At 38.0% G+C, this 27,712-nt stretch overlaps 1 protein-coding gene across 2 annotated transcripts in view; it reads left to right on the top strand.

Moving 5' to 3' along the window:
* col21a1 (collagen, type XXI, alpha 1) overlaps positions 1–27,712 on the top strand; it is a 67,665-nt gene that overhangs the window by 37,531 nt on the left and 2,422 nt on the right. For both annotated transcript variants that reach the window (XM_056260171.1, XM_056260169.1), the window contains exons 17-27: positions 8,968–9,012; positions 9,370–9,423; positions 11,282–11,335; positions 13,266–13,319; positions 13,434–13,505; positions 19,724–19,759; positions 21,128–21,172; positions 21,834–21,866; positions 21,946–22,092; positions 22,457–22,511; positions 24,407–24,607. In XM_056260171.1, the coding sequence (XP_056116146.1) occupies positions 8,968–9,012; positions 9,370–9,423; positions 11,282–11,335; positions 13,266–13,319; positions 13,434–13,505; positions 19,724–19,759; positions 21,128–21,172; positions 21,834–21,866; positions 21,946–22,092; positions 22,457–22,511; positions 24,407–24,607 (796 nt within the window). The remainder of the gene's footprint in view (positions 1–8,967; positions 9,013–9,369; positions 9,424–11,281; positions 11,336–13,265; positions 13,320–13,433; positions 13,506–19,723; positions 19,760–21,127; positions 21,173–21,833; positions 21,867–21,945; positions 22,093–22,456; positions 22,512–24,406; positions 24,608–27,712) is intronic.

Here is a 27,712-nt window from a genome sequence, read left to right as displayed (position 1 = left end):
ATGTAGAGGACGCAACTCTGCACCTTTCGGACAGCGCATCAAGAACCGGATTAACCCGGTACTCGGTACCTAGAAAAGCTGGTACCGTAACCGTTAATTTTTTTTAGTACCGACTTGGTACCGAAGTACCGAATTTTTTGACAACACTAGTTTCTACAATGCATCGCGATGCAGACGAGGACGATTCGGTATCGGTTCAGTAATAGCCCATAAATCAGCATACTATTATCTGAAAAATATTGCAAGAATTAGATGCATTGTTTCCAGTCAAGACTTAGAGAAACTTGTGCATGCTTTTATCACCAGCAGGGTGGATTACTGTAATGGACTCCTCACTGGCCTTCCTAAAAAGACCATAAGACAGTTGCAGTTCATACAGAACGCTGCTGCCAGGATTCTGAGAACCAGAAAACACCAGTCCTCAGGTCTTTACACTGGCTCCCAGTTACATTTAGGATTGATTTTAAAGTATTACTGGTATATAAATCATTCAATGGGCTAGGACCTCAATATATTGCAGATATGCTCACTGAATATAAACCTAACAGATCACTCAGATCATTAGGATCACATCAGCTAGAAACACCAAGGGTTCACTCTAAGCATGGAGAGTCTGCTTTTAGCTATTATGCTGGAACCAGCTGGCAGAGGAGATCAGATGTGCTCCTACAGTAGTCACATTCAAATCCAGACTCAAAACACTTCTGTTTAGCTGTGCATTTACTGCATGAGCACTGTACCACTGTTCGTCCGACTGTTTGTACTGTATTTTATTTTTTATTCTAAACTCATTTAATTATTCTTATTTCTTTTGATTATTTTAATTTCCTCTATGTAAAGCACTTTGAATTACCATTGTGTATGAAATGTGCTATATAAATAATATAGCCTTGCCTATTATTTAAGTTACCATTATTTACTGATATTTATTTCAATGCTTTACAGGCTTTAGTGTGTTGTTTATTTGACGGAATTGCTCAAATAAACACGCATGTCTGTTACGAAATGGATGTTTAAGCCTTTTTTATTATTATTTTATTATTTCAAAACAACCCCCCAACCACCGCGCCACCACTGGTAGTTGGTCCATTACCACCGCGGTGGTAAAAAACTTCCACCGGCACAGCCCTACTGTCTGTGTCATCATTGTGAAGCTATATGCATATCTGCTGATGCAGCGCTTATTTTCTCACTCATCAGCACGTATAGAACATATATTGTCTGTTTTTTCCATTACCCTGTGCAACTGTTTAGGGTGAAACATAAAGCAATGTATAGCAATAGACTTTTCAGCTGTTGCACAACAGCTTTATTGGCATTGGGTGTGCAGCCTGTAAATGGTCAGTTTGGTTGTTTGTGTTGAAGAGTGCTCTGCCCTTTTCTCTTGTCTCCTGCTTTGTTGGGGGATTAATTCATGTATATTACATGTGCAGCAGCAGCATGTCTTACATGCTCACAGCAGTGTCTGTGAAGGTATTCGCAGTGGCAAGTCTCGGTACTTGCTCTGGAGCGCAGCAGCGGCGTAGCAGATCTCTTCCGTCAAGACCAAATACATTAACATTGCCAAATCCATTGCCATGCCAATCTCTATTACCATACTAATCTCCCGAGTTCTCATGACAGAATGAGAATTATTGGTGATTCCTCACAGTAAACCAATTCTGTGTTTAAAATAAGGCATTGCTGGTCCTGATTTGAATAGTTTATTGACTTCTTTGAAATACAAGTCTGCTTGTCTACTGTCCTGATAATTTTTTAAAGGCTCATTGCTGGTTTTTTTTTTTTTTGCACTAATACAAAAATAGAATGCAGACCTTGAACAGCTGTAAAGCTTGGACATGAAGGAAATGTTTTCTGCAGATTACATGGAAGCGCACATACATCATGAAGAGGAACCATTCAAAGAGGAAATGTGCTTGACCACAGAGATGCTTTTTAAAAGACAGAATGACTAATCTTGGCCAATCTTGGCATGTTCTGCAGTTAACCTTAACTTTCCAGAGATCTAAAATGTCACGCTTTCTAAAAGCAGTTTATACAGCTATCAATCTGTGCAATGGTCTGTATTTTGCATTTTGAGAAAAAGTTTGATGTTCTTCATTTTTGTTCTTTTTTTTTATCATGCAAACAAAGTAACCTAGCCTGTAAAACATTATACAAACACTTTCCAGGGGAAACAGGACAATCCGGATGTGTGTGTTAACATAAAATCTGTCCCTACATTTTGCGAAATGATGTGAGAGTCAGTCGAAAGTAACAAGGTGCATGCTTTGCACAAAGAGGGGCGATCAGGGGCTCTCAGGGGCCAGGAACGATAGTTTGTTTGCACTGTATTTTATTGGTGGGGCCACTTGCACTAAAACATTTATACTAGCATACTGTTAGTATAAATATGTTGGCCCATCTTGGCAATACAATGCTAGGGTGAACTAGGTGGTTGCCAGATGCTTGTTTATTAGGCCAAGTCAAGAAGATTTCACACCCAAGTCTCTGAAATTCTGCAGTAGAAGTGCCTTGTATCCTTGCCTTAGTGCAGTATTTCTCAATGGCTGTGTTCAAAATGGCATACTACTCTATTTCTGCAGTATTCAGTATGTATAGCTAGTGTGCGTTGTATCCAAATGTTCTGTATTAATGTGTAACGGAAGCCATCTTTAGCGTCCTTGTAAGCTAAGCACGCTCGCCTCCCATGCCTGAAACACCAGGTTCGAATCCCATTTGGAGCAGGGCGAGTAGAACCAGAGGGGTTACACATGGAATACCTGGATGACCTACTATATTTGCCAGGATTCGCTAAATGCAACTCAAGAACACTGAAATCGATATGGAAGCCGTGTTCAAAATGGTATACCACCATACAACCAGTGGCGGATGCAGAAACTGGATGATGGGTGGGGCTCTAAAAGTGTGGGTGGGCCAGAATAATTTGCATCACCCCATGTTGTTTAACCAGCTTAATTTGGAAGAAAAAAATTGACGGACTGGTCCCTGTGCGGCACTATAATCGCCCATGACTTAAAGGTGAAGTATGTAATATAAAGATTAAACAGGTCATGGACACGTCAAAGCAAATGGGGTATTGCACTGCAAGGTGCTACAATTAACGCTTCAATACAACATTAGGTAACACTTTATTTCGACAGTCCACTTTAGACATTCTACTAACTATAAGTAACTTCGCAACTACATGTCAACTAACTGTCATTAGAGTATTAGTAAACTGTCTGCTTAAAATCTGCTAACACTTTATTTTGTAGGTCCTCCAATAGATATTCTACTGACTATAAGTAACTTGGCAACTACAAGTCAACTCATTCTCCTAACCCGAACCTTAACACCTACCAGTCTACTGACAGTCCACTACAGTTTACTAATACTCTAATGAGAGTTAGTTGACATGTAGTTGAAAAGTTACTTATAGTTAGTAGAATGTCTAAAGTGACTATCGAAATAAAGTGTAACCCAACATTATCATGCACTCATTCATTAAGAAAAATGCTCCAGTTTATTAAGTTTCATTTGTGTCCAGCGTGCCGTGAACCGCTTCAAATAGTTGTAGTGCAGATATGTTGGATGGATTTATTTTAAGCGCGACGCTCGTGTTCGCTCTAGAAAGAGTGCTGCCTATTTAATTGCTTATTCATGACACATAGCTACACAGTTCAGAGGTGTTTGGGGTTAGTTTACTTCAGAGGTGTTCAGCGCATGCGTGCCCTATTGATGAGGCTCTAGTGGTACAGATTGCACACAATATTATATATATATATATATATAGTTATATATATAGTTATATATATAGTTATATCGATATATAAAGCGCTATTAAAACAAGGTAATGTTAATTTTATTATTATATATAACTTAGCTAAATAATTCTCATCTCACACATTCTTGATATGCATTCAGACATTTTTTTTTTTTTTTGCAACAGGACGTTTTCTATGCTATAATGTATTTCTATAATAAAATATAGGCTATGATATATCTTACCTTTCATGCAATGTGGAAGCAAAATGACTAAAACAATTAACTTATACAGACATGTTATCTTTGCAAGCACAGACTGTATTTAGTTTAATCAGTCTTGCTTTTTATTATATAATTAGCATCAAACAAACAATAAAGTTCTTATTCACATTGATTAAAGATTATTAAACGAAAATATGTCAAAATGACTGAACAACGACCAAATAGGTGGCGATATGCACTAGGTGTGTAAAGCTACATTTAACGAAATAAGTAGTATGGCGCGTTTTCATGGTGACTCGTCGATTCGTCGCTCTGTTGAGAATGTCTGGTGTGTTAACCATGAACGTACTCCCGGACGCGTTTTTGGAGGAACCAGCATTCGTCTCGAGCAAGGTTTGGTTTAATCAACAGACAGTTCGGGGTATGTTTGACAGTAACCTAACCTTGCTTTTTGGAATACACCCCCTGCCATTGCTAATCCGTACACGTGGCTTATGTTCATTTCAGAAAACCCCTTGGTCACAAATATTAAACGCAAATTGCATAATCATGCCACGGCGGGCCAGACTAAAAAAAAATACCCATAGCTTACCTTGTATGGCTGACGTCTGTTCTAAACAAGTCAGAGTCGGCTGGGCTTTGAATTTAAGATGTTGATAATATCGTTGTAATTCATATTTCAAAATACAAAAGTGTCAAGTTGTTAAGGCGTCCTTTCAAATTTATCTAGATGTGTTTATTTCTTAAATGTGTCATAGATAGTGATTAAGCCATTTTTGTAATAACATAAAAAGGGCGCTGCTACCTGCTAGTTGGAATCCGAATATTGGCGCGAAGAAGAACATAACATTACGGACGTGACGTAATTGAAGAGACGAATTTGCATATTCTTATTAATATTAGGACAGTGTTAATGCAAGACTAAACAAATCACATTTAAAATAACTATTGCAGAATTGTTAAAGTTAAGAATTTTATTTTAAAAATAATGCATGTCCCTGGATGACAGGGTGGTCAAGATGTCCAACTATATTGCAGTATGCAATGTGCTTACTGTGAATAGTATTTGTATTTTCTGAATGCATGGACTTGCCAGATTACCTACTCCATTTGCTGAAATCTGATGTATGCATCTGAGGACACTGTTTCCCACAACACAACACGCTCAACGTGATGAAATAATTATAAATGTAACACTTTTATAATTACACGCGTTACTGTAAAGAAAACACTATTGTTAGTAGCGCATGAATTGTACTTTAATCTCTATATGGCACGCTTCCAACCAAGTCAAATCAAGTCACTCTTATTTATACAACAGATTTCAACAGATTTTTTACAGTGAGGAAAATAATGATTCTGAGTTCAATGCTTCAACAGAGCTCTAGAAAGAGCGTCATTGTTCAGCTGAAGTCCGTTTAGTATTGATTCAAATCCGATCAATAACTGTAAAGTTAATCAATTATGAAATGAGTTAAATTCAGCTATAAAGCATCATTGTTTAGCAGTACGATCAATTGAACCCTTTGTAAATTAACGAGAGCCTTTGACCACTTAGGCCATTTAGACCATTACATTCAATAAAAATGAATCTTTCTCAATTTTGTGTTTGTCATCCCAAGACAACCAGAGACAAAAGTGTGCCAAAATAAACAATACTAATGGTTTATGGTCTATAAACCAAGTCAAGTGTATCCATTGTAGTTGATTTGATCGCGACGCGCTCATGGCCATAAATGAAGGAGCACAGATATTGGCTTGGAACAGAATGTTATAATGATACATTCCTGCAACGATTACAGGACTCAATGACAGTCAATCTGTTTGGGGAAAACGTGCGCTTCTTAGTAATGTATATATCTAAAACTTCAAATTATAATTTTGTTGCTGGCTGGGTTGAGTCAGTCCTTTGAAATATTCTCTTGACAAATAGGCCCAAAACCATATATTAACACATCAATAACTTTTTTTATGCTGACAGAATATAGCGCGATATATTATTTTGTCAAGTGAAATAAAATAAAATCAACTGATTTTAAGTGAAAAACATGATTAAATTTGACCAAATCATCCTGACTTTACACCAGCAAACAGGAAAACAGAAATAAGATTTCAAACCACATATGAATGTAGCTCGAAACAGATTTTTAAAAATCGCATTTCGTGTGATTTCTGGCCGTTCACACTAGCTAAATCTGATCGGATATCAATCAGATATGCACAAAAATCGGATTTGGACTGACAGTCTGATAGAGTCCTCTCCTAATGAGCTGATGATCTGAAGCAAGTGTGTTGTTAGATAAGGGAGATGTGTAAAGTGCAGAGCAGTGTGTCCCAAGGGTCATTTCTTACTTCAAGTCCACACTAGAGGCTTAGTAACTACTAGCTAGTTTGTAACTAACTCCATAGGCCTACTTTATTTGGTTGCACCATTTGTAGGTTGTAAGCTCTCTGTCAAGTAATGCATAGTCACATAATATGACATTAACCCTCACTGATCCAACAGCAACCCTCAAAAAGTGAATTTCAGTTTACACATCTCCTTAACAAGGTGCTTGACCTGAGATGCCTTTCCTGTCTGAAGCACAAATGTTGAAGTGTTTCATAATACTTTGGGTCAGGTTTGTTGACATCAGTAGCTGCGTTTACTTGGACTCTGATAATCTGTTTGTGATTGGACTTTTAGCATTGTCAGAATAAAAAAGAAATGTTACCATGTCAATTGGAATAAATTGGCCAGATTCTAGTTATTGTAAGGGGTGATGTAAACCTTTTCTAATCCGTTTGATAAGACATGTAAACACTTGATCAGATTGAGAAGTTGGAAAAATGGCGTATAGACGTATGACACCCAGAACAAGCTTTTGTTGTTGTTGAAGGAAAGCTTTTTCTGAAATTCTCACTCATGGTGTGTGAAGTTTGCAGGACGTTGTTTCAGACTCATCCACAGACGGCTTGTTTCGGCCGCAGGGAGGAGCGTTTTTACTGCTCGATAAATAAAACCAATGGCTTTGTGCTGGTCATCTCCTAAATAGGTAAATATTAAGTCTGCTTTTTAAAACAAAGAAAATAAGCAGTGGTAGCCTGGCTAAGTATCCACAAACACCGGGAAACTCTAAAACTGTTTTTATTCCGATTGAAACAAAAAAGTCTTGTTTCTTAACCCTGTTCCTGGAGGCACACATGTTGGATGTGTCTCTTATCTGACTCCTCTACTTCAGTCTCTACTACTGTGTTGAGTCAGGTGTGTTTGATTAGGAAGAGTTTGAACATGTGTGTTGTTGGTGTGCCTCCAGGGAAGTAACATTTGCCTAAAAGTAAAATGCAAGATTGATTACATTGTGATTTAAAGGCACAGTATGTAAGTCTAACTAAACCATAACAGGTGTAGTTTGAGGATGCAGTAAATGAGTGTGGAGTTGTCGTGTTCACCTCTACTGCCGATGGAGAGTGTATTAAATGTATGTGTAGCAAATGTATTAAAATGTTATTAACATTACTGTGGTATGAAGCAGGGCGGGCCGAGAGCTAAAGTTATAATGCTTAAATGCTGCCACTCCTTTTGCTTTGTTGTTTGTTTATTTTATGATTAAAGTAGGCTAACGTCTGCATCTTTCTTCCCTGAATTTGAACTTTGTTACAGTTACGTTTTGATCACTTAAATTCACATTATTTTATTTCATTCTACTGAAAAAGCCACAAGTGCTGAATTACTACTCATACAGCTCAATTTATTTGACGAATTAAAATTGTGGGGTAACGTAGCGCTGTTTTACTTGGGCAAACCAATCATACTAAAAATACATTTGAGTGTGTTGAAACTTAACATTACTCTGTAAGGTATAGATCAATATTAGAATATCATATTAATAAAAGCTAGGTGACTTGTGTTGTTAAATGGCATACAATTAATTTTAAAAATGTATTGTATGGTGGAGAAAATGCTGTATTGTTGTTACTACAAATAAAGTACGTTCTGATTATGCTAGTCACTTCGTACAAACATGTTACTCGCGTTAAATCAAGAAAACAAGAGATTCAAACAATAAGACTAACAGTGTTGAGCTATATAACAAATAGTTTCTCTGGATTTAAACATTATTGGAAACATGGAAACATTTGGGATAATTTAAGTAGACAAGTCAACAAAATATATATCGTTGTTCTAGTGGTTTTTGGATATTTTAATCCAAAAATCTTAAATGATAAGCAGTTATGACAAACCATTAAACTCATAGATGTCTTTTACAGTATGGTTAAAGAATCGTGTAAAACACATTATTAACTTACTCTATATATTTTTTAAGCTCATTTGAGGAAAACTATTAGACAAATAAAGCAGTTGCATACAATTAATAGAGTTACATTACAATAATAATAGTGTACACAATGAAAACTATTTAAAAATAGAGCTAATGGTTAACAGCGGTTATAATTTGCAATTAGCAACCCAAAAGTTATAGCCAACAAATGCCCATGTGTGTGCATTGATTTCTCTTATTTGCTAGATCTATTTTTGAAAACATTGTTGTTATTATAGATTATGGTAATGTTATATAAAATGCTAGCACTTTAATTATTATAACAGGAAAGATCAAGTTGCAGTACCTTGAGATCTTAATCGTAATCCTCCTACAGATTGTGTAGGTTGGCCTGATGTTATCTCCGGTGGAGCTGCTCCCCATATTACAGTAGTATCCGAATTTAACAATGTCCTGTTAAAACTATTACTTTCTCTGGCTGACAAAGCTTCAAGATGCCAGGAGGGATGCATTTCATAAGTGATTAATCCAGACATCCCATGCATGTTAGCTTCATCAGAGGCCAGGAAAGCCCTCTGCGTTCACCATGTACCTCAGATTCTCTGGGTTTCCAAATGCACTTATTAGTGTAACGACTCTGTCTCTTAAAGCTGTTAATGAATGTTATACGTCTCCTAGGGATTTTTCTAAGTAGTTCATTGTTAAACAAGAATTGAGCAAGTTTGTTTTTTAACAGGGCATGCCTGGTATACCTGGAAATGATGGTCAGATGGGAATTAAGGTGATGTTTTCCCGTTTTCTTTGCTCATGTGGAAAGTTTATTTCTCATTTGTTGTTGTATAGAGGTTATGCTTCTTGCTCTTTTATAAAACTTAGTGTTGCATGCATTGCACAGGCAATATTTTCAGGCACTATGAGTGCAAACAGTGTTATTGTACCTATAGACAACTTAATTCTATTAATTGTAAATATAATTAAGTGGCATTTTATCCATTTTTTTTCCATTCAAAACCCATTTAACTTTTTCTTAAAGTCTCCAGATATAATTTTGCTACCAGTGTATTTTTTTTATTAGTCTCACTATAAATTAAGCTATCCTAATCATATAGAAAATGTACATCTGTTGCTTTCTTGAAAGGGTGAAGATGGCCTGCCAGGACCAAAAGGAGCCAAAGGTATACCTGGAGACTCTGTAAGTAAATCTAAACATATAGTAAATACTTGAAAAATCACAATGCAAAAGTGAGTGTAACTTTTAATATGCTTGTGATTATGTCCACTGCAAGTCCACTGATCATATCATATCCAATCATAATGCAATACATTTGTGTTTTCCTTTTAAAACATCACTGAGAGAGAAATATATTAAACAAATGAGGCAATCGCATTATTTGTTGTACAAATGCTGTAGACAATAGAACTATTCTCAGTGGACGATGAGCAAGTGAGCTAGGATTGTGGTGACCCTGGTGCTCAAATCGCTTCCATTCGTTGGCAATGGCATGCAAACATGAGAGAGAGGAAACACTCGCACATGTGAAGAGATTTAGATTGTACTCCGTACCGATGTTTGTGAACCTGTGAATTCATACAGCATACGATGAAAACATGTTTTACCAATTGACAATGTCAATGTCACTTATTGATCTCTTGGCTCAATACAGCGAATATTTGACATTTTGAATTTGCCTGTAATTTGTGATCTAATAGTTATTAAAAGCAGAAGCCCTAGATAATGTCATCATATCCTGTTGCTGATATCCATGCTCAAAGCTAGTGTGCCTGCACCTAATATTTAAAGAGGACCTATTGTGGTTTTTCCCATGCTCATCTCTCTTTAGTTTGTAATGTTGCTGTTTGAGCATGAACAATCTCTGAGTTCTTCTCTATATCAGTGTCAGTGTTTCTGAACTCCTGAAACGCCTCCATTGTAGTCTTGAGTCACGAACATCACAATATTCCTCATTTAAATAATTAATACGCAGAATAAAGGGGCGGGGCCTGGTTGAGTTAGCTAGTAGTGTGTTAAAACTGGGGGTTATGGTAAGGGGCGGGACATTTCCCAAACACACTCGAAGCCCTCGACCAATCACAAGCGGTCAATAATCGGTTTAGACCAAGCTTTTGAACCGAGTGTGAAAACTGTGTAAGTTTGGAATTGACCTGACTAAAGACTTTTTGAAGGGTTTTATTGGATTTTATTAACTGATAACAGTCAGATAAATATGATTTAAACCATGCCAATAAAATTCCACTAATGCCTACATCATTTTCAAGTCTATTCAAAAGATAATAAGTCTATAATTAGTATACTAATTGGTCATTTAGAAATGTATATGTAACCTTCATTTTGAGGTTTTTTTTATATTTTAGGTGACAATCATCATGATTTGTTGGTCACACTTTAGATTAGGGTCCAATTCTCACTATTAACTAACTATTAACTACAAATTTTGCCTCAATAAACTCCTAATTACTGCTTATTAATAGTTAGTAAGGTAGTTGTTAAGTTTAGGTATTGGGTAGGATTCAGGGATATATAATGTTCATGCAGAATAAGGCATTGATATGTGCTTTATAAGTACTCATAATGGACTAAAGTGTTGGACTAAACTAAACTAAAATGGACTAAACTAAAGTGTTACCGATTTTTGTTAATGGGGTACATCTATGCATGGGGAAAACATGAAAGTTGAGTAACAATTTACATAAAATATGCCATATTGTTTGATGGGGACATAAAATCCACCAAACTGACCCATTTTTGAGTGAAACAGGATATTCAACAAGAAGAAAATCAGGCCAGGACTAGGTTTTATCAATCAGGAATTGATTAGATCATGAAAAGTGGGCGTTCCATATAGCGATTGGACGTCAGCCGAAAAGATAAAAGGTCTTCTTTTTAGAAGCAGAACAACTTCATTTTGATAAAATATTGCAAAGACAAGTTTCTAAAAAACAAAAAACACACACAAAATAGTGAATTCTGATCGCAAGTTAACTGCTGTAAAGTTAAGAACGTGTATTTGATTGTGTTTGTCTTTCTACAGGGCGAGATGGGATTGCCTGGAATGCCTGGTTCAAGTGGACAACCTGGCCCTAAGGTCACAATGCATGTATTTGCCCTTTGTAATGTTGTAATTCATATGGAAAATATTATAGGTATTGATTACTGAGTTGGAGTCACTATTACATTATTATAGTGATTTCAAAGCAATTGCTAGACAGATGCGAAATCCCTTTGTTCCGTTCGCACCGTTTTTCTCAGTCGCCTTTCATCATTTGTATAGACATGCATGTGGATTGCTACATGTGATGTGTAATTGTGCAGAACAAAAGCCATAGATTATAAATGGTTATGATACTTCAAACTTGTTCCGCTTCAAATCATGTTTTTTAGATTGTGTCCAAGGAAAGAGAAATCAAAGCGTGTCCAGATTTCAAATCTCTAGTGCAGTTACCATCAAACTTCAGAATGCTAGCCAACAACGCTTTTCTTCATGACTTATTGAACACTTTATGACACAAAATGAATTTTTCATTTAAAAGAAAATGAGTGCAGAGGAAAGAAATATGTGCACACTGATAGATCTACTATATATACTATATATCCTGAAAACTTCCAAAGAGGCCTGTCAAGTTTTAATCGGTTTGGGGTCGGTAAGATTTGTTAATGTTTTTGAAAAGTCTCTAATGCTCATTAAGGCAGCATTTATTTGATCAGAAAAACAGTAAAACAACACTACTGTGAAATAGTATTACAATAATAAAAAAAAAACATATAAAATGTAATTTATTCCTGTGATCAACACTGAATTTTTAGCATCATTACTAGCAAAGTTAGAAAAAACAGCATTTATTTACTGTCTTTACTGTTACTTTTGATCAATTTAATGCATCCTTGATGATTAAAATGATTCATTTCTTTAAAAAATAACTGACCCTAAACTTTATTTAATTCCCCCAAAAATGAAAATTCTGTCATTTACTCGCCCGCATGGCGTTCCAAACCTGCAAGACTTTCGTTCATCTTCAAAATACAAATTGATATATTTTAATAAAATCTGAGATATTTCTGTCCCTCCATTGACAGCTACGCAACTACCACTTCATAGTTCATAAAGTTCATATGAATCGAGTGGTTTAGTCCAAATTTTCTGAACATACACAATCACTTTATATGATGAACAGATTGAATTTAGACTTTTCTTCATATATAAACGTTCATTGACGCATAAATCAGTTATGGTAAACAGAAGCTCAATCAAATTCGCTTGACGCACAAGAACCAATGAGGTTCATTCTCGTGTTACACAGCACGTTTGAGCTTCAGCAAGAACCAATGAGGTTCATTCTCGTGTTACGCAGCACGTTTGAGCTTCAGCAAGAACCAATGAGGTTCATTCTCGTGTTACACAGCACGTTTGAGCTTCAGCAAGAACCAATGAGGTTCATTCTCGTGTTACGCAGCACGTTTGAGCTTCAGCAAGAACCAATGAGGTTCATTCTCGTGTTACGCAGCACGTTTGAGCTTCAGCAAGAACCAATGAGGTTCATTCTCGTGTTACGCAGCACGTTTGAGCTTCTGCAAGAACCAATGAGGTTCATTCTCGTGTTACGCAGCACGTTTGAGCTTCAGCAAGAACCAATGAGGTTCATTCTCGTGTTACGCAGCACGTTTGAGCTTCAGCAAAGAACCAATGAGGTTCATTCTCGTGTTACGCAGCACGTTTGAGCTTCAGCAAGAACCAATGAGGTTCATTCTCGTGTTACGCAGCACGTTTGAGCTTCTGCAAGAACCAATGAGGTTCATTCTCGTGTTACGCAGCACGTTTGAGCTTCTGCAAGAACCAATGAGGTTCATTCTCGTGTTACGCAGCACGTTCGTTCCAACATATGAAAGAGAACCGCACTCCTGAAGCCTTTCCACTTCTTTCCCACTCCTCAAGCCTCTTCTCAAGCCTTTGGGATATTTAATAAAAGTTCTTTCTTACTGATTAACTTTGACACCCAAACTTGAATTTCCATTATTAGGGCACTAAAGGGGGAAGTGGAGGGCCCGGTCAACCAGGACCTCCAGGGCACGAGGTAAAATATTATATTCAAATTAAACCTTATCGGGTGGTTGAAAGAAGAGGAAACATACTCTATGAACTGCATCTTTATATGTTTTAACTTTATTTATTATGCTTTTTAATGAAGGGTAAGCCTGGAGAACCCGGGACCGCTGGCCAGCCAGGACATCCAGGAATGCCAGGATCACAGGGACAGAAGGTGAATAATTGATAACCACTTCATAAAGATTCCTCATCACATTACATGTGGGGTTCGGATGTCTCATACATTTATGAAACTTTCTGAAAATGATTTTGTTACTGCATCCAAATTGCATTTATTTCTTCTGATTTTAATGAGAAAGAAAACTCTGACGTTGCATTTTTGGTCAGTCTTGGAGGCGAAAGCCCACTTTATGGTGAGCAGATTTTCCAAGTGTAGCTCTATTAACTTCAGTAAGGTAATGATCTAACATGGCGAACAAGAAAAGCATTCATGAAAATGTTGCTTGTGGTTTACAAGCATTGGCCGCTTTCAGTGAAACTTCATGAATTATTGACAGCTGTTTTTAAATTTAGAGCTGAATCTTAATTACTATGGGTTTGCCCTCTGTTAGAAGTGGCAATTTTTGTTATGAATCTATCATTCAAAATGTTTGCATAGTCTTGTGAATATAATCTCAAAGATGGTAAAACGGTAGCAGTGACTGCCTCACACACGGTACTTTACATGTGATGCTCTTCTTAGAAACTCATTTCATCTTTGGAGAAGGTTTTCAGTTTCAATTAAGTTCAGTGATTTATGATGCAAGTTTTGAGATACATTATACATACATAATGTATAGTTTGGTATACAATTTTGAAACTACTAGCCGCAATGCAATAATACAATATTGTTTATTACAAATTACCAGCATAATAATTTGAATGTAAATATTTACCTTCATTTCAGAATGTCTCAGTGTTTTGGGAATGACACACACACACACACACACACACACACACACACACACACACACACACACACACACACACACACACACACACACACACACGCACACACACACACACACACAGCTCAGCAGCTCAATGGTTGTTGTCAGGAGGTCTTTCTGTGTGGATTTTGCATGTTCTCCATATGTCTGTGTGGGTTTCCTTATGGTGCATATGTAAATAATTGCTTTATTAGTTGAGGCAGGAGCTTATGAATACACAGAGCAGAGTTGCAGTGTCTTTTGGGCTTAAAAGTATGTGGTGACGTGTAATGTTGTGAGGGTGGAAGAGCACAGTAAACGGCGGAGAACAAGGGAGTTAATATGGGCTTGAAAGACAAATGTACCCGTTTATAATGTTTACTTAGACGTGACCAGTGTAAACCGCCTCAAACAGATACGTTGGATGGGTTTTTTATCAGCGAGACATTCGCGTTCGCTCTACTCAGTATTTATGATGATTGAGTTGGAGGCGAATCGTGAAGTGTCGTTTGTAAGGTTGTTTGAAAATATGCTTTATTTTGTAATTCTGCTGGGTGCCAATAGTGTCACTGAAACTACATGCAGTACTTCACCTTAAAGTATACCACACAGTGATATAAATGTTATCTTAGGTTAGGGCTCACAAACAACATCAAAAAGTAAATAAGTAAAGGCTGATGTGCAAGATTGTATTTAAAAAAACTGGAGAGGGGTAGGGATAGATGAGTTCCTTAAAGCACTTTTATTTTTAGCCTAAGTAGCTCTGAACCGGCTACCTGATATAAGTGCTGTTCAACCAGAGGTCCCCAGCTCAGTTTTTTTTATTGTGTTCATATTTTTTTCCAGTCGAAAGACATACATAAATGAAGAAGAAAGCTTAGATGAATATTTATTGAGTAATCCAAGATGTTTGTCAAAATGACATTTTTCACCTAAGATTTGGAGTCAAATTACAGAGGGGGTAAAATGATTTTTGAAAGATGGCAGCATCATTATTTACTGGTAGGTCTGTTAGTAAAATTTAGCCATCTTTTTTTGCATTATATGCTAATGGTGATAGTTGAAAAAATGGGAAAAAGCACTTCTTGAGTTTGTTTCCCCTGAAGTTTGCATACAGTAACTCGAGAAGAATTAAAGATCTCTTACTATCATTTTAGGTTTTGGTTAACTTTGAATATTTTAAGGCCCTATATGGTTCATTTCCAAAGTATTGGGATGCCTGACCATTACACCAACAGGGACTTTAATGACATAACATTCTAAATACATAGACATTAATATGGAGTTGGTCCCCCTTTACAGTTGTAACAGCTTCCACTCTTCTGGGAAGGCTTTCCACAAGATTTTAGAGTGTTTCTGTGGGAATGTTTGCACATTCATCCAGTAGAGCATTTGTGGGGTCAGACACTGATGTTGGACGAGAAGGCTTGGCTCGCAATCTCCACTCCAGTTCATCCCAAAGGTGTTGGATGAGGTTGAGGTCTGGACTCTGTGCGGGCCTGTCAAGTCCTTCCAAACTCATCCAGCCATGACTTTATAGACTTCATGCTGGAATAGAAAAGGGCCTTCCCCAAAGTTGTTCCGTCAAATTTGGAAGCATAGCATTGTCAATGCATTGGTATGTTGAAGTATTAAGATTTCACTTCACTGGAAGTTAGAGGCCTAGCCCAACCCCTGATAAACCCATTCCCCTCAGAAGCCCCATACCATCATCCCTCCTCCACCAAACTTTACAGCTGGCACAATGCAGTCAGACAGTCAATGTTCTCCGTCAGAGCATGTTTCATCTGCTCCACACTCCAGTGGCGGTGTGCTTTACACCATCACATCGGTGATGTGAGTCTTGCATGCAATTGCTTGGCCAATGGAAACCCATTACATGAAGCTCCCGCCGCACAGTTTTTTTGTGCTGATATTAATTTCAGTGGAAGTTTGGAACTCTTCAGCAATAAAATCAGCTGAGCGTTGGGGACTTTTGGCGACTACACACCATGCGCCTTAGACACATAACCCCGCTCAGTGACTTTACATGGTCTTCTGCTTCGTGGACGCGTTTCTGCTGTTCCTAAACACTTCCACTTCCCAAAAATACCATCTACAGATGATCGTGGAATATCTAGCAGGGACAACATTTCATGAACTGACTTAGGATGCCACCTTTGCAATATCAATGAATTGAGCACATTTTTTCACAAATCTCTGTAAATGCAGACTGCTAGGTGCTTGATTTTATACACCTGTGACAGATTGAAACACCTGAAATCAACAATTAAGTGGTGTCCCAATACTTTTGTCCATATAGTATTCATACCAATACTCAATATTTCTAATTTAGAAATAGTTAAAGGTGCAATGTGTAAAAATGTTGAGTATCTATTAGCAGAAATGCAATATGACATCCATAACTATGTTTTCAGTGGTGTATAAAGAGCTTACTTAATAAACCGTAATGTTTTATTACCTTAGAATAAGACATTTATATCTACATAACCGCGGGCACCCCCTTCTATGAAGGTCGACATGTTGTGTCGTCATGTTTCTACCGTAGCCGACAGCGAACACACAGCGAACACACAGCGCTACAGAGCGCGTTTCGTCACTACCTTGAAAGAGAAGCCGCAGAAAGCTAGAAGCTAGCCATAAACACCGTGAGGAGTGACTTTTCCCTTGTCAGTGGTGTAAAATATGTAGTTGGATTGTTTCATGTAACTTAGTTCTTCTCCCTCGCAGTGTTATGGCTTTGCTATGTGGGGATAAATGTGCTGGTTACGTTCGTGAGACAGCTGATTAGCACTCTTGTCATTGACCGTAAAACAGTGACGTTACAGGAATCACCAACCCGTCGATCGCAGTCGACAAGTGCATCTTGAAAGCATTTTAAGTCGATCGCTTAGAGTTTTCAAAATCAGAGAAAAAAAGCCTATTGTGTGTAGTAAGTGGTGTCTAGGGGATGCGGAGGCGCGCGCTGTTACAATCATGTCATTTTTTCCGCGCGCACCTTTGGGCTCATGCGGACGCGTCGAGTTTAAACAAGGATTTACGCTTTAACCAGCTCAGCCACAGTAACAGCTCATATTAGCCAGCTAAACTTTTACTACCCTGTTAGAAAAAATATATAGTTGCATAGTTTCATGTGGTTCTCCTCCCTCGCTGTATTATGGGTTTGCTATGTGTGCTGGTTACGTTTGTGAGACAATCAGCTGATTTCTATTATTATATTATATATTAAGACCCTTGATCCTCACCTGACTATGGCTTTGTAAACTTTATCCATGATGTGGTTTATAATGGACTGTGGTACAGAAACAGTGACGTACACTCTTGGCTTACTCTGGCTATTCTCTGCTGTCTCAGACGACGACATGTTTGTCCCGTTTTAGCCACCGTAGCTTCTCCGAAAGGGAGGGGTGAGCAGTGGGCGGAACCATTAGTGCAACTCGCAACCGAACCGCTAGATGTCGCTAAAAATCACACACTGCACCTTTAAGCAAAATTGCAAATTTATGGTCCTCGTATACTGAGTCCTAAATTCTTGTCCGAAAGTTTCGCACGTTAAAAAATAAATACGACCTCACGTGGTGTCAATCACGTTTACACACTGCCTCCGAAACTTTAGTCCGTCATAAAATACATTTGGATCGGGTTCGATTTTCTGCGTTTTTCGCATCCGTAGCAAGCATTTTGAGAGGTGTTTTGACAATCCAGAGCCACCGTACAAGCAAACGCCAAAATCCAGAACGGTTCAAGATCAATTGGTTCATGGAAATTGGTGGTCTTGTTTTCAAAGTAAATTTTTAAACTCTCAGGATAATCCCGCAGCGAACTCTCCTTCCTCTGTACACAATCTCAGGATTGGATGGACCCAATTGTTTCCTCTTTCTTTTTCTCTTTTTAAGAAGAGAGAGGACAACAAAATCATCCTCACTGCTTGAAGACTCCATTTTGTATTGTTTTGTGAGTTCTCTCGCAACAGATTCATTAATACGCATCGGACTCTGCGTGCAAGGTTTCATAACGAATTTTTAGGATGACGAATACGCAAAAACACATATGGAAATGTGCATGGTTTTTCAGCATGGTTTTTGGGAAGTCCTCAGAAATATCTTTTGATTGAAGCATGATGAGGGAAGGACCTGACTATTACCAGGTTTCTGTTCTTTCAGTCGGGCTGGGCTTGATAAACACACTCCTGACTTTTATCCCATTAATCAAAACTTCAGACTCGAATTACCTGTTTAATTACCACTGATGACCTAGAGGTTCTCATACTTTTCTCCAACAAAGACATTTTTGTCAATAAATATGTGAAATAATAGAAAGCTTTCTTTATTTGGATTCTTTTTATCTAGTTATAGAAGTTCTAATTTAATTTGTTCGTATATTTGCATGCAAGCTTGTTTCCGCCACAGAATGAAAAATAAAAAGGTAATTGCGACTTTTTATCTCACAATTCTGACTTTTTTTCTCACAATTGCGAGTTTACATCTCGCAATTCTGACTTTATTTCTCAGAATTGCGAGATATAAAGTCAGAATTGCGTGATATAAAATTGCAATTGCGTGTTATAAAGTCAGAATTGCGAGATATAAAGTCAGAATTTATTGATATAAAGTCGCAATTGCAGGTTATAAGGTCAGAATTGCGTGTTATAAAGTCGCAATTGCGTGTTGTAAAGTCAGAATTGCGTGAAATAAAGTCGCAATTGCGTGTTATAAAGTCAGAATTGCGTGATATAAAGTCAAAATTGATTGATATTTAACTCGCAATTATGTGTTATAAAGTCAGAATTGCGAGATGTAAACTCGCAATTGTGAGAAAAAAAGTCTGAATTGTGAGATAAAAAGTCGCAATTCTGTCTTTTTTTCTCGCAATTGCGACTTTATTTCTCATAATTGCAATTGCGACTTTATTTCTCAGAATTGCGACTTTATATCTCGCAATTATTTGTAAAAAAAATTTTATTCAGTGGCGGAAACAATCGCAATTGCGTGTTATAAAGTCAGAATTGCGAGATATAAAGTCAGAATTTATTGATATAAAGTCGCAATTGCAGGTTATAAAGTCAGAATTGCGTGATATAAAGTCGCAATTGCGTGTTGTAAAGTCAGAATTGCGTGAAATAAAGTCGCAATTGCGTGTTATAAAGTCAGAATTGCGAGATATAAAGACAGAATTGATTGATATAGTCGCAATTGCGTGTTATAAAGTCCGAATTGCGAGAAAAAAAGTCAGAATTGTGAGATAAAAAGTCGCAATTATGTCTTTTTTTCTCATAATTGCAACTTTATATCTTGCAATTGCGACTTAATTTCTCAGAATTGCGACTTTATATCTCGCAACTGGGACTTTATTTCTCAGAATTCTGACTTCATATCTCGCAATTTTTTTTTTTTTTTTTTTTTTCAGTGGCGGAAACAAGCTTCCATAGTTTTCTGACTAACCTTACTGTGAATGTTTTTTATAGGGTCAAAGAGGAGATGCTGGTGAAAGAGGAGCTGATGTAAGTTAACCATTTACAGTTGTGGTTTACTGGAAAAACGGGAAATAATTGCTAGAGCTAAGGATAAGGATTTTGGTGGAAATGTTTTCTTATCTCTATGTTATTAGTCTAAAAGGGAACCTTCTCTTCTAACTGAAACACTTTCAGTCCTCCTCTTAAGACAACTCGATTTTTGCTGATAGAAAAAAAAAAGCAAAAAATTTTTGTTACATGTACTTGTAAATGTTGGCAAAAGTCTTTTGGCTTGTATTCCAGTGGAAAATGTGGCCGTTTTGTGGGTTCTACTAAACATTTTTCAGATTTAATTACAGTATACTTACAATAACATGTAAGATGTTGCTTTTGTCACTATAGTGAGGTCCGAGGAAAACACGCTGGAATCATGAAATCCAGCCATAAAAATTTATTTTACTGCATAACGCAGAATGTAATGGAATTTGGCAAAATGTGGATGAATAAATCAAATGTAGGGCTGCAGACTTCATCAAATCATAAAGACTGATATTTAAATATGATTATGAAGAGATTAATTACATTTTTAAAGATGTATGCATTTGTTTAATTTCCACTTTTTTTGTTGATGAATTTATATTATAAAATACAGAATCCAGAAATTTTTTAAAAGACAAACAGGATTTCTGGGGAAAAAAGACATTTCATAAGGTTCTGTTAACATTTTAATAAATTATAAATGTGTCAAAGTTTTATTAATTCAGTTGATTTAGAAATCATTTTTGATTAAAAAATGTAATCAACCCATTAAAAAGGAAAGAGAGGAAATATGGAATTTGCCAAAAAATTAAACTAATTTCTTAGGGCCCTAATATATCTTTAAAAAATGCTTTATGAAAATGAAAATCTCTGTGACAAGAAGGATTGTCCTTTATTTCAGATTCATTTGGCAGTCATATTCACTTCATGGAGGATTTTTCAAGGAGCAGAATGTTTCTGTCCCTATAGGATGAACACAGCATAAAATACAAATATTCTGTGAAATTTAAATGAGGAAAAAGTAAAAGATTTCAAGTATTCTAATTCATTTTTAAGCATTACAAAAAATATATTAACTTGGTAATTATTTGTAAATTTTAGAATTTAGAATTTACGCTGATCAAGGCCATGATCCGATCTTTAATGCAGGACATATGATAAATGTTTTTGACATATATGAAACAAACAAGTTTAATTTGTCAAGATTTCAAGTACTCAAATGCACTTCAGAAGTAGCCCATGTTGCATTCAATATGAGTGATTTGATTGGACATGCTTATCTATAGATGTTCACGATCCCAAGATGTCCTACAGTCGAATAGCTCCACATAATTATATGTGAATATGTTACTAAAAAAAAATTATGCAATTGAACAGGGGATGAAAGGTGAAAGAGGAGACTCTGGGAGACCTGGTGTTCTTGTAAGTATATAATATAAAACACACACTCATATTATTATATTATATTTATGGAGAAATTTTACTTTGACTATTTAAAAAAAAAAAAAAACCTACAGCGCATTCAATTGTATACATTTAGGAATTACAGGACTGGATGAAGAGATTAAATAAATAAAAATAAACACTTTAATAATAAGTAACAATTGCTGGATCTGAAAATACATAATCAACCACAAGATGGAGTAGTTTCTCTTGCTTATTGCCATTTGCAAGACATTTTATAACACTTTTATTGCATACAGTAGAATTTTGCATAAAAAAAGAAAATAAATAACTAAGTAGAACATAACATTTTATGTTTTTATTTGATGGGTAAGGGTGAGAAACAAATAGTGTGGCTTAATTGTCCAAATAGTTGGGACTTCTTCACTGTAGCTCATTTTTCAAACAGGTACAGGGAAATACAGTGACAGCAAAAATGTACTATACACTTTTTATGGATTTACTACAAAGCATTTAGATTTTGATCTAGTGATTTTGCAGAATTTTTAATGAGGTGTTTAATCAGAGACTAATTTCCTGAACTAGCATCACATAGTATTTTGCCCAATCATACAGGTGTCTCTGTAAAGCTATAGTTGTGTTGTAACACAGTTGGTGTGTGTGACGTGTCTCCGCACAGGGTTTGACTGGGCCAGCTGGGCAGAAAGGAGAGGTGAGCACATATCTGATCTGAGTACAGGCACCATGAGCTCTAGTGTGAGTGTGTTGAGCTGTGTTTGTGTGCATGTCAGAAAGGGCCAGTAGGAGAGCCCGGTCAGAGGGGCCCGAACGGCCACCAGGGGCCCCCGGGACAGCGAGGACAGACGGGACCCTCGGGGCCCAGGGGACAGAGTGGAGAAACCGGCCCCGCGGGAACACCTGGACCTGAGGGACGACCTGTATGTGTTATGTTTCCTAATAACTCTATTGTTCAGTGTGTGTGTGTGTGTGTGTGTGTGTGTGTATGCCTTCTCTCCTGTAAGATCATCTAGTCAATGGAGGATATAATATTACGATAACACTTTACAATAAGGTTCATTACCTTAACTACTTTAGTTAACATGAACTAAGAATGAACAATACTTCTACAGCATTTATTAATCTTAGTTAATATTAATTTCATCATTTACTAATACGTTTTTAAAATCAAAGGTTGTATTTGTTAACATTAGTTAATGCACTATGAACTAACATGAACACACTATGAACAGCTGGATTTATATTAACTAACATTAATAAAGATTAATAAATCATGTTTTGCAGGGCAGAGAGTTTTCCGAGCAACACATTCAGCAGATTTGCAGAGACATCCTTCGATGTGAGTATCCAAAATGATCTGGCATTTATCTATTGTATACAAGTGAATCTCAGGCACAAAAAAATCCTGTTCAGGTCACCTACCAAAAAAATGAAATACTTTGCAAATATTTTTTATTTATTTTTTGAAAATATAGCCTTTAAAGGAAAATTTGTTTTTAATTCTGAAAACAGTGAGACTGTTAATAAGGATATTGAATTAATACATTTTTAATAACATCAATAACCCTATTACAAACTTGCCACACACACACACACAGGTTTGTTTGACTATATTAGTAAGGACATTGCACAGTCTTCCATTATATTTGTATGGCCTAACCCAAGCCCTCCCCATCACAGAAATGTGCCTTTAACTGGCACAGATATTTTTTTATTAAGATTTATTTTGTAGATTTCTTAAAGGGATACTCCACTTTTTTTGGAAATAGGCTCATTTTACAACTCCCCCAGAGTTAAACTGTTGAGTTTTACCGTTTTTGAATCCATTCAGCCGATCTCCGGTTCTGACGGTACCACTTTTAGCATAGCTTAGCATACATCATTGAAGTGGACAAGACCATTAGCATTTCTTAAACAAAAACGGTAAAACTCAACAGTTTAACTCTGGGGGAGTTGTAAAATGAGCCTATTTCCAAAAAAAGTGGAGTATCCCTTTAAGGTTGAAATTTACATCAAATTGAGTTACGTTACTCAAGTTACTTTGTTTTTCCATGTATAGACTGACAGTGTCCTGTCCTCATGTCGAGAGGATCGTAAGCGAAGAGGCGTTGTGTGAGAACATGATGCTTATTGTAGATCTAGACTAAATCTGCACCACAGAGCGCAACTCGCATAGTTTTCCCTTAAATTACAATAGCACAGATTTTGGACAGATATTTGTATTGTACATTTTTCGGTAAGAAGTCGTGTTTTATGTGACTTGAATAAAGTCTATGCCTATTAATATGAAATATAATAATATAGATCACTTTTTTTTTTCTTCGTTTGCACTTTTTTTCAAACCTAAATTGATTGACGTCACTTTGTTCGTTCTTGAAGTGAACATTTGCCTGGTGATACGATTGACTGTTTTGATCTTGAGAATGCGAGTACATGAAGCGTCCAGTGTGTGATTCCTGTCTGGACACAAGGACACTTTACGGCTTTCAAATGGATGTTTAATGAGGCTTCAAAACATTAAATCCAGTACACTGACTCTTGTGAGGAAACAGCTGATCACTTAATGAATTGACAGCTTGTCAATCTTCAATGTGTTCACCATTAAACATTCATTTTGGAGTCAGATATATTTTGAAATCACAACAAAATAAATCCTGTTTTACAAGAGAAGCCACTGAGTTGTTTTATCTCTTTTTTATTTTATTTGTATGGTGTCTGCAAACAGTGATTGACTGTAATAAAACTTTAAGGCACTCAATGATTCAGAATAATATATACATTTAAATCTAAGCAGTCATTTTGATATAGTTTATTTCTGATATTTTTGTTCTGAACGGCCAGGAAGTTAACTACAGGTAGTGGCCAAATTGGCTGGTGAGTGAAAAAGGTCACACTTTAGTTTAGGGTTCAATTCTCACTTATAACTATCTATTAACTGTGACTTTTGCCTCTATAAACTCCTAATTACTGCTTATTAATAGTTAGTAAGGTTAAGTTTATGTATGGTGGATTAAGGTATGTAGAATATCATGCAGAATAGGGCATTAATATGTGCTTTATAAGTACTAATAAACAGCCGATATGCTAGTTATATGCATGCCAATACGCAACTTGTTAATAGTGAGAATTGGACCCTAAACTGGTGTTACCAAAGTTCATTTTAAATGCTGAATTTATATATTCACGAGTTTTGACAGAAGCTTTCCTGTGTCTGATTCTGTTTTGTGGTTCCAGCGGAGATTCCTGGTCTTCTGTTGAGTAGCCAGCACAATCACCACAGAAGCTGTGAGCACTGCTACACACGCGTGGGACCCCCGGGGCCTCCGGGGCCACCGGGCCCTCATGGCTCTCGAGGATTCCCAGGTTTATCTGGCTCTAACGGGCTGCAAGGGCAGCGGGGTTTACCTGGGCGGCCTGGTGTTCCTGGCATGCAAGGTACAGACATGCTTAACACACATCACACTGTTTCTACGTCTACATTAATCCGGATACATTTGACAACGGCGTTTTCGTTTCAAAACGCTCTCCGTCCACACTAGCAATTTCCGACATTTCAGTGTGGATGAGAAACTTTTGAAAACACTAAATTCACCTTTACAGCGCATGCGTAAAACCACACAAAAGCTCACTGAGATGATTTAGCAAAATATCTCAGCATTCACTGAAGCGTCCAGGTCGCACACACACCATTATATGTTTGGTCTAAAACTGCTCTCATGTGAGTGAATTTTCTGTCATCTTTGCAGGACTGTGATATGAAGAGTGTGTGAAGTAACATATTTTAGCAACAGTGTGAAAGTGAACAGCACATAACAGGCACAATACCGGTATAAACATGAATATCTATGGGTTCAATATGCGTCACATGACTACACTTACGTCATTGTTTTTAAATACCTCCGTTTTCACAGTCCATATACAATGTGAGAACAGTGTTTTCAAATGTATTCACTTTGGAAAGCGTTTTCAAAAAGCTTAGTTTTCATTAATAAATACGCCGTCTCAGTGTGGAGGGAAGGCCAAGACGGAGAGAAAAAGATGTGATTTCGAACTAAAACGTATTAGTGTGGACGAGGCCTGTGTCTACAGCGCTGTACATTATCTCAGAATGTTCACAGATTTCCATTGATTTATATAATTGCTATTGCTTTTATATAATTGCTCTCGCTGTCCGCTCGTCTCGTCTCGCTGTCCGCTCTGGTTCTCCCTCACGGATCCAGCTCCTCTAGGACTGGATAATACGGTGCAGACGTAGTCAAGGCTTTCCCCTCGATCGCTCTTCTCCCGGGAGTTCTGAAGAGAGTTCGCAGGGACCGAGTTCGTGGCCGGGCCGAGTATGGTTTCCCGATTTGGTGTCTCTCCTCGACGGGCCTCCTCTAGAGTTACCCGTCATGAGGGACCTTCTGTCCCAAGCAGGGGGCTCGATTGTTCACCCCCGTCCAGAACTGTGGAGCCTGTGGGCTTGGCCTCTGAGGGGGCCCAGCTCATAGGGACGGGTCTCTCAACTGAGGTTGTGGAGACCGTTCTACAGTCCAGAGCTCCCTCCACCAGGAAACTTTCTGCCCTGAAGTGGAGAGTTTTTACTTCTTGGTGTAGTGTCCATCAGTTGGACCCAGTTAACTGCCCGGTTGGTACAGTGCTGGAGTTCCTGCAGGAGCCGTTCACTGTAGGTCTATCCCCGTCCACTTTGTGGGTTTATGTGGTGGCCACAGCTGCTTACCACATTGCTTTGGGTGGAATGTCGTTGGGTAGAGACCCCTTGGTATCTCGTTTCCTCCGTGGTACTCTGAGGCTGAGGCCTGCAGCTCGCACCAGGGTGCCGACATGGGATCTGGCCATTGTCCTTCAATGCTTTTCCCTGGCTCCTTTCAAGCCCTTTAAAGAGGTTTCGGGCCAAGTTTCTGACTTTAAAAGTTTTGTTCCTCCTTGCTATGTCTTCTCTTAAAAGGATAGGACATCTGCAAGCCCTGTCGGTTTCTCCCTCGTGCTTGGAATTTGCACCTGGTATGGTCAAAGCGTTACTTCACCCTAGGCCAGGGATAGGCAACGTCGATCCTGGAGTGCCACTGTCCTGCAGAGTTTAGCTCCAACCCTAATCAAACACACCTGAGCAAGCTAATCAAGGACTTCAGGATTACTAATGCTAAAGGCAGGCGAGTTTATATCAGGGTTGGAGCTAAACTCTGCAGGACAGCGGCACTCCAGGATCGACCCTGCCTATCCCTGCCCTAGGCTACGTTCCTAAGGTCCCCACTAATGTGGCTAGATCTATTGTGCTGCAGGCCTTTTTGTCGTCCTCCTTTATAAAATCCGGACCAGGAAAAGAATAACTTGCAGTGCCCAGTCCGGGCGCTAGACGCTTATGTCCACAGAGCTACCCTGTGGCGTATGAAAAGTCCCCAGCATCAAAGTAGAGAATGAGCAAGTGGGTAGTTGAGGCTATCTCACTTGCTTATGAGTCGGTCGGACAACCTCCACCTATGTCAGTCCGTTCCCACTCTTCTAGGAGTGTGGCGGCCTCCAAGGCCCGTATGTCAGGAGTTGCTCTCCAAGATGTCTGTGATGCGGCAGGCTGGTCCTCACCGCACACATTTGTTAGGTTCTACTCTATGAATCTGGACTCTACACCAGGGTCCTAGTGCTGCTCTTCTCGATTTCACACAGGACAGTAACTTCTTGCTATGGTGGCGTTGGCATAGATGTTCCCTCAGCGTCAATCAACACAGCGCGAGGTCCCCTTAAAGGGAACGCCTCGGTTAGGACTGTAACCTCGGTTCCCTGAAGAGGGAACGGGACGCTGCGTCATCTTGCCATATCTCCTACGTGCCTGTCACCGACTTACTTCAGACTTTTACGAAGCTAGCGCTGCTTGGTTTTGGGCTGGCTTTATAGTTTTCTGGTTCCTGATGTCACCCGCCTCTGACGTTCCAGCACATCCTTAAGGCCATTGCACACTGAAGTCCGAAATTTTTGCATGCGTTTTTCGTATTCGTGATTCGGTGGCTCTAAATTGTCAAAACACCATTCAAACTGCTTGCTACGGATGCGAAAAACGCAGAAAATCGAACCTGATCCGATTTTTGTTATGACGGACGAAAGTTTCGGAGGCAGTGTGCAAGCGTGATTGACTTAACGGGAGGTCGAATTTTTTTTTTTACGTGCGAAAATTTCGGATGCGAATTTCAGACTCAGTGTGCAATGGCCTTTAGACTGATTTCACATGTGCTTCGAGACGTCATCACGCAAAGCGTTCCCTGTGTCAATTGATGCAGCATCTCGTTCCCTCTTCTACAGTCGTAACCGAGGCATTTTCAAGCCCTCAAAACGCCGTTGTCGTGTAAATGAACGGCCAAAACACAAAGTTTTCAGTTTTTATTTGAAAACAGTGTTGTATAAACCGAGCCTAAGTTTGCCTGCATTAGTTCAGGTTTCCTTTGTCGCTGTTCACTGGTTGCTATGGTTACTTGTTGGTTAACTGATTCACTGCACCTGTTCCTTGTGTTCAGTGGCACAGACTAAACACTTTCATTTCATCTTTGA

The sequence above is a fragment of the Rhinichthys klamathensis genome, unplaced genomic scaffold (genome assembly GCF_029890125.1).
Source record: "Rhinichthys klamathensis goyatoka isolate OS25496 unplaced genomic scaffold, OSU_Roscu_1.1 h1tg000174l_1, whole genome shotgun sequence".
Classification (NCBI taxonomy): Eukaryota; Metazoa; Chordata; class Actinopteri; order Cypriniformes; family Leuciscidae; genus Rhinichthys; species Rhinichthys klamathensis.
This window is presented reverse-complemented; position numbering and strand designations above follow the sequence as displayed.